We start from the raw sequence: 7,586 nt of genomic DNA, 5'->3' as shown, positions 1-7,586 counted from the left end.
TCTGATCTCCATTAATACATTTCACCTTATAAAAATGTTAAATTCCTCCATTGAAATTGTATGATTTGTTGGAAGAATTCTTGTGAGAAGCAGTGGATGCCAAACTTTTTGTTTTCTCTGCTCTTTAAATTTGAAATGCGTGGGCTATTACTCAGGTAGATTTCTTCTTTGCGCAATAAGTTTCATGACTTGTCACATTATCCGAGATTTCACTTAGTCAAACAACTTCAATCTTTTGTTTTAGCACTTTTGTGTCCAGCTACATATTGAAGAGCTGTGTAACAATCCCCGCTTAATTTACTTATCCTATTTTCTATAGTTCATTGCTTGGTAGCTACCCCGACCCTCGTCCCATAGTAAGTCAGTACTGAAACATTGTATTCCAATTGTATGTCGTCGGCCTAGTACTGTATCAGTGTATCCTAAGGGCATCCTTGGCTCTGATTCCCATGATGTTCATAGGAAAATCATGAAAAATTGCGAAAATTTCAAAAACTGAAATTTTGGACGATACGTTTTTGAGCATGACGACGGCTTACAATCTTAAGACGTTGCAAGTAACGTATTAACAGTATTAAGTAACGTATTAAGGAACGTATCAGAAAAAATACCCGCCAAACCAGTTAAAAGACGCCAAAACCAGTATATAAACGCTGGAAACTGACAAATTGAGCCCGAAATTGCAGATTTTTATGCTTTTTGTTTCAGATTGTAACGGAATTTTGTATGAATGTCTTTGTTTTAGCTCAACGAAAACATACAGTTCGGCTGATGATGTGCAATTGAAATTCAACGTTTCGGTACTGAAATGCTGTGGCGTGGGGGGTCATATCACTGTTTTCTGAAAATACTCATTTCATAGTAAAATGTAACATGATCATAATCTGATCATAGTAAAAAAAACCGACAGAGATATACTATGATTCAGCGCTGATTTACTATGTTACTATGTTCCGGGTATGAACTCGGTGGTTCTGAGAAATTCAATGCTTTCATTCAAGCCAAAAATCGAATGCACTTCGTGGACAGAGTAAACCCGTTGAGACAGCAAAATCCGGAAAAAAAGCAGATTATTCGTTGTTTCTGAAAATTCTTACCAATGTTTAGATTTCACAATTTGCATTAAACCCGATGTTATCAATTTAGTTCTTCATTAGCTTTTTGATACTAAATTTTCGAAGAATTTAATTGACGTGGTCTTACTTACAAAACCAAGAGCTTCTTTCTGGTACCCCTATCCAATAAAAATTGAAAGCACGCAGAGGGATTAAAATAATTGGCTTCCCTAATAGTAAAGTTTGAGATTGCTAGAACTGTATCTAAAACACAGCAGACACAAAAATGCTACAATCCTTTAGTAAACGACTGGCCACAGAAAATTTTTTTTACTTGTCGAAAAAGAACTGGCTGTTTTTGAGTCATTGTCGCCGGCTTAAATACGTTAGAAAAAAAAACAGTTGTTTTCGTTTAAGTTGCAGCGGACAACATTAAAGTAAATAAGTTGTTCAAAGATTATCAGCAATAACTTGTTAATTCTTCGCCTTTCTTGTGATACAACAGCAAGGTAATTTGAAAATGGATATGATTAATAGTTGTAGTGATCAAAACAACCTGAGCAAACTTTCTTCATTCAAAGTAGAGAGCTATAGAGAGTTTAGAGAATTAAAATAGTTAGAGAATTCAAATGATTCATTTACTCGTACGTGAAAAAGTATCATAAACGTACAGACACTTTTGATGTACAAAGGCTCTGTTTAACTTAATGTAATTTTGTAAAACGTAGAATAATTATTAAAATTAAATTAATGGATAAGTAGCTTTTCGGAACATAAATTGAACTTTTTAAAGCTGTCAAATACAAATGAACATTTCACCGAGTTCTATTAGTTCAATTCCGTCACCCTGATTCCGAATAATTTTTTTAAGTCAAATGCACTCAATGCGATCATTTTAAAGTCAAACGTTTGGAAGTGACATAGATGTAAGCAATTCTGCCTGGCTCTTGTTTCGGGGATCACAGCAACGGCTGGTATTTTAACAAGCAAATAGTTAGTTCCAATTCAAAAAGATATAATTCGAGCACATTTCAAAATATTATTTTGAAAAAGTACTTTTTTTTAAAATGAATGCCATGACTTTGATTGGAAAACATCAAACAGAACTCAAAATACTTTAAAGCTGAGCTGTTGCGTTCTTCTCTCGTCAGCGCTCATTTTTTAAAGTTCCTCGGAGGGTCAGGTTCGCTCGTTCTCAAGTACAAGATCATCGGTAATTCACAGAAAAAATGAGTGAAACAATTCAATTGTCTTTCGATTTAGTAAAAGAAGGAAAAATATGAATAGTAACTACATATTTGGCATAAAGTATAATTTAACTATTCCTTGGATGACATTAAAAAGTCGTCAGTTTTGGACATCTTAGTTGTCTCATTTCTTCAAACTGCATTTTGCAAACCTTCACAACCACAACCACACGTCTGGATCTCGATATGCAAATAAAAGGTAGCCCCGAACAGATGTTACACAAAAGTGAGTCCCGCAACCTGGTACACTTGGAAGATCTTTTCTATGGCATTGATGTAGGCAGCAGTTCTCAGGTCAATTCCCAGATTGTACAATTCACAACTGGTCATAATCTGGCGTGCCGACCTTTCCATGGTGTAAGACAGCCCACTGTGCACTATATCTTTCTCACTCGCACCTCTGATTCGCTGCAGGAAAGCTGCGTTTGGCTTCACTTCAATAGTATCATTCAATTTCTTCTCCAAACTCTCCTGTACGCTGTCAAGTAGATGGTAGTTCGATTCCCTTTCATATTTAAAAGTCAAGCGGCCATAACTGACATGGTTCAAATTCTTGAGCCATTCGAAATACGAAACCGTCACACCACCCGCATTCAAATACAAGTCTGGAATTACCAACACATTCCTTTCACGCAGAATCCTGTCAGCTTCTGGCGTTATTGGACCATTCGCGGCTTCCGCTACTATTTTGGCTTGAATATGAGGTGCATTTTCAGCGGTGATTACTTTTTCAATAGCTGCAGGTACCAAAATGTCACACTTTTCTGTGAGCATAGACTCCTTGGTGTATGGCTTAGCATCTGGGAAGCCAACAATGGTACCATTTGCGATGTGGTACTGTTCCAGTGCTGCAGGGTCTATTCCGTTCTCGTTGAAGATCGACCCATCATGTTCCTGAATTCCAATCACTTTAGCACCCCACCTGTGCAGATATCGCATTGAGTGCATTCCTACATTTCCAAAGCCCTGAATAACGACCGTTTGATCTTTGATCCCAGTTTTGTGACCGATTGCGTTCATGAATTTGGGTTCATTGACAAAGTTATCAATTCCGTGAAACACTCCACGTCCCGTGGCCGATATTCGGCCATGGATTCCTCCCATTTTGATTGGTTTGCCTGTTACACAGGCGTATGCGTTGATGTCTTTGTGACCTGAGGTAGCTTTAAAGGTATCAGCAATCCAACTCATCTCCCTCTCCCCAGTTCCCATGTCAGGTGCCGGAACGTCCACACCTGGTCCAATAAATCCTTTGTTTGCCAACTCGCAAGTAAACCTTCGCGTAATCTTTTCCAGCTCGTTGAGTGAGTAGTTCCTAGGATTTATTTTGATTCCAGCTTTAGCACCTCCAAAGGGTACGTCAACAACGGCACATTTGAAAGTCATCAAGGCTGCGAGTGCTTTCACTTCTTCGATGTCCACATGTTCACTGTATCTGATTCCTCCTTTACAAGGCGTCCTGTGCTCTGAATGTTGAGCTCTGTATCCTGTCACTGTTTCAGTAGTTCCATTGTCTCTTCTAAGAGGAAATGTTAGCTGTATGACATTATTGCACGGTTTAATCACATTCAACAGTCCTCGAATGTAATCCAATTTCTTTTCCTGAGTTTCTCCTGGTATCGATCTCGATTCGGCCATTTTGTGCTCCATGATTGATGCTGCATTTTCTACATAGCCCTGGACCATTTGATAAAAATTGACATTACCGTCGCTGGTATCCGAACTCAAGAGTCTACGTGAATTCTGGACGTTACTGCTTCGAGTTAAACTCGGCTTTGATATGAAACTATTTGCTGTTCTACCGGCAGCACCAACTGAGTTGTACCTGCCGATTAAAGAGGTTCCGCGGATTAAAGATGACTTCAACATTATTGCAATCTGAAAATTGAGTTAGCGTTTTCAAAAATGGTACGATACTAGTACCGCTTTGATGTATTTAATCTGAAGAAGGAGATATAAAATTTAATCTGAAGCTAATTGATGATATACAAAAACGCCAAACTAAACAAACTGTAGCTGTATGTCCAAAAGTGGTATTTTATCTCATTCGCTATGTAATAATAAGTGCACATATATTAACAGCTCGTTATGGTCAAACATAGAAGACAATAAACACCACGCGCGATATATCTACTGCAGAATATCTGATATACGATTGGTTCGTTCAGGGGGTGTTGCTTTGCTATTTTGAGATGGTAGCTTGAATGACCACAAGGTCGAACAAAATCACCTGATTAACTCTATTTCTGATTCAAGCAGAGAAGAGAATAATCGGAGATTATAAAATGAATTAGTTTATTTATTTGAGGCGTATGGATAGTGTAAAAGAAACTGAAGAGGCGGGTTTACAGATCAAAAGCACTTAATGTTTTGCCCATTGAAGCCAAAAATAAACTTCCTAACTTACAAGTAGAAGGGTATAGAATTGCTAATTGAAAAGTTTTTATTTTACCATCTCTCATTCTAAACAAGGCAAATTGTGGTTTACTGTGCAAAGCACACCAACTGTTCCAAGCCAGACGTTCCAGAAAGTCAATCCAGGTCCAAAACGGAGAGAAATTAAAAACATATCTGGCAGATTGCCACAAAAGTCCTGAAAAACTAATCGAAAACTGTTTTTGCCAAGTGCCGTGATGCCTTAACTTAATTTATTTTTTTAAAAGTTGCACTCAAACAAACCTCAATTAGTCTGGCATATCCTCAGTCGCTCTAAAAACTTATGTTTTAGGTATGTAAAAGTAGTTTCGAGTGAAAGAAGAGATGCGTGGCCAAATAAGTATTCAAGCAAATTAACAACTAACATACACCAATTGAAGTGCACGAAGACAATGCGCTCTCTATTCAGTCAAAACTGCGTCAAAAAGCGAACAAGCAGCTGATTTGGAGATTGCGTGACGTCAAAGGTCTAAAATCTTGATTGTAAAGGAGGTTCAGACATTTGAACATCACAATCACAATCCACAGAAATGTGAAAATTGCGGACTGAAATTCAAATCAGCCGCTGCCGTCACAAAACTGATACAAAAAAGTTTTTTTCAAGAAAAAGACAAATCACAGGAACAACGTATCAAAAACTTGATTTAAATATTTTTACAATAAAAGATACTGCCAAACGGTAAAACTATAAACAAGATAGTTTCTAGGAGATCCAAAGCACTTCAAAAACAACAAAAAATTGAACAGCATGTGATGTGCTGAACTCAGTGCCAATTAAATATTCTTTATGCGTTTTTTCTAAAAAACTGAAACAAAAACCAACTTACGTCAGTCAAGAGGTCAAATCGAAAGAAAGTTCTACTTAGCCATCTGTTTACAGTTACTAAGCAAATTTTGCTCAATTTTCCGCGGAAACCCTAAGCACAGAGGCCACAAAAAACTTATAAACAAAAGTGGAAAAAGTCGATTTCGAAGACGCGATGTTCTCAAACCAAAGGAAGAATTCATAGAGTGAGCATCTGCAAATTAACATAACATCCGTTCGCTTCACGCTGATGTGAAAAAATTTACCATAAGTAACAATCATCGTTTCGGCAGAAGTCGTTAACAGCAGTTGAAAGAAAATCAAGTGGAAAAAATTCCCCTAAAATTCCTCACACGTAAGAAATATTTTTCCGAGATTATCTGTGAGAGTAGAATACGCAGTTAAAAAGCCATTGAAAGGAACGGACATTTCGAAGTTTTTTACCACGCCTTTTTTTAATGTCGCGATCTATCTCGAGTCAATTCAGTGTCATATTTATGTAATTGTTGATTATGATACGCAATGAGCGACATCACTGTTTAAACGAAACCCAAAATTAAATATCAAACATTGCGAAAATGTCGAAATATTTATTAAAATATTTAAATATTAGACTAGTTAAAAGCCAACAAGGGACATTAGACAAAGCATAATAACATCATTGATTTTTTGAAACATCAATTTTAAACTTGACATTTTACCGAAAATTAGCGTATAAAATGGAAAACTAACCGCTAAAATTCGGAACAATTAAGAGGAAAAAGAATATTAATTATTCATCATTAAAAATAAAAACATAACTAGATGGCAGATTGCCAAAAAATAGCCGCAACAGACGCCTGTGGCCTTCCATGAAATTGAAACAAGTAAAGAAACAAGATAGACAGATTCACCGCCAACTTTAATAGACCGCTAGACTTTTTGGGTCAGATTCGGACTGTCATTTTTATGAGACACGTCCGCTCTACAATGAAAGAGCTCTAATAGAGCTTTTTCAAAATTATTATTCGAAATCAAATACTCAAGCCTATTATACTCAAGAAATAGGGCATATACGTTTGGCACTGCTTAGATAAACACTATTGAACTTGTAGATGTACACAAAATTTAAAGCTCATAAGTAAGTTCAGAAGTCCTTTTGAGTGAGGTAAGTTACGCAATTGGCCTAAAAGCAGAAAAAACAACGCTACGCACACAAATATTAACTGCAAAGCAGTAGAAGTCGCTGAAACTGAGAAAGTCAATGGTTGCAAGAATCATCGATGGAGACGACGAATTAAAAACCACGATGTCCCCACTATTAAAAAGATGAGAGAAGTTGTGTTGGGTACTACACCAGGAGAGGGTGTACAACGATGTCAACAGGCCTACACAAGGTCCACCCTAATGAGTGTCAAAAACTCGAGTAGGATACGAAAAGGATATGACACTGGACTATGAGAAAGCATTTTCTCGTAGTGGTACGGAAAAAGTTAAAGTGAAGTTAAAGTTTCAGGTACCAGAAAAAAATGTGACAAGGGTTTTGTTTCTCTGCAATGACAGCAGCTGGTATATTGTGTTCAATTGAACTAAAAACCGTGAAAGAAACTAACTTCGAAAACTCAAGTTTTGCTTCCTGAGATGACCGAAAATTTTCTAAGTGTTTTTGCTATCATGGACCAAAAAATAACCATATCTCGAAAACTAAAAACGCTACGGGGCTGATATTGGGTGTGGAAAAGCCCAAGTAGGAAAAATAGGGCTCCTGCCCCGGCTGCTGGAGCAGAGGAGGACAGGAGCCCTAATAAGCTAAATTTGAACACCATATTGACCAATATTCCCATCAATGAGTTCTTTGTAACTGAATGTACAAAAGTTTAAAGTTAATATGGTGTGATGTCAGTAACTCCCACTCGAGCAAGACTCCAGCACAGTTGGAGGCAAAACATTCCGCGCTCAATAAAATAACCACTTTGAATAGTGAAAAGCACTCTTTAGATAAAGGTGCCACGTGATAAGAGTAATATCCAATGAACATCAATTCGCGCCGCACAAGTTATGAAA

General features: G+C 37.2%; 1 protein-coding gene across 1 annotated transcript; it reads right to left on the bottom strand.

The window, feature by feature from the left end:
* Positions 1-2,285: 2,285 nt before the first annotated feature.
* On the bottom strand, positions 2,286-4,337 carry LOC142341394 (glutamate dehydrogenase, mitochondrial-like). The gene has a single exon (XM_075392324.1). The coding sequence runs from the start codon at positions 4,169-4,171 to the stop codon at positions 2,519-2,521; it is 1,653 nt and encodes a 550-aa protein (XP_075248439.1). The 5' UTR covers positions 4,172-4,337; the 3' UTR covers positions 2,286-2,518.
* Positions 4,338-7,586: the final 3,249 nt, after the last annotated feature.

Source organism: Convolutriloba macropyga, chromosome 1, assembly GCF_964194025.1.
Source record: "Convolutriloba macropyga chromosome 1, txConMacr16.3, whole genome shotgun sequence".
Lineage (NCBI taxonomy): Eukaryota > Metazoa > Xenacoelomorpha > Acoela > Convolutidae > Convolutriloba > Convolutriloba macropyga.
This window is presented reverse-complemented; position numbering and strand designations above follow the sequence as displayed.

What these genes read in the sequence shown, in the direction of transcription:
- LOC142341394 (XM_075392324.1), bottom strand. Translation starts at nt 4,171, where the DNA reads ATGTTGAAGTCATCTTTAATCCGCGGAACCTCTTTAATCGGCAGGTAC.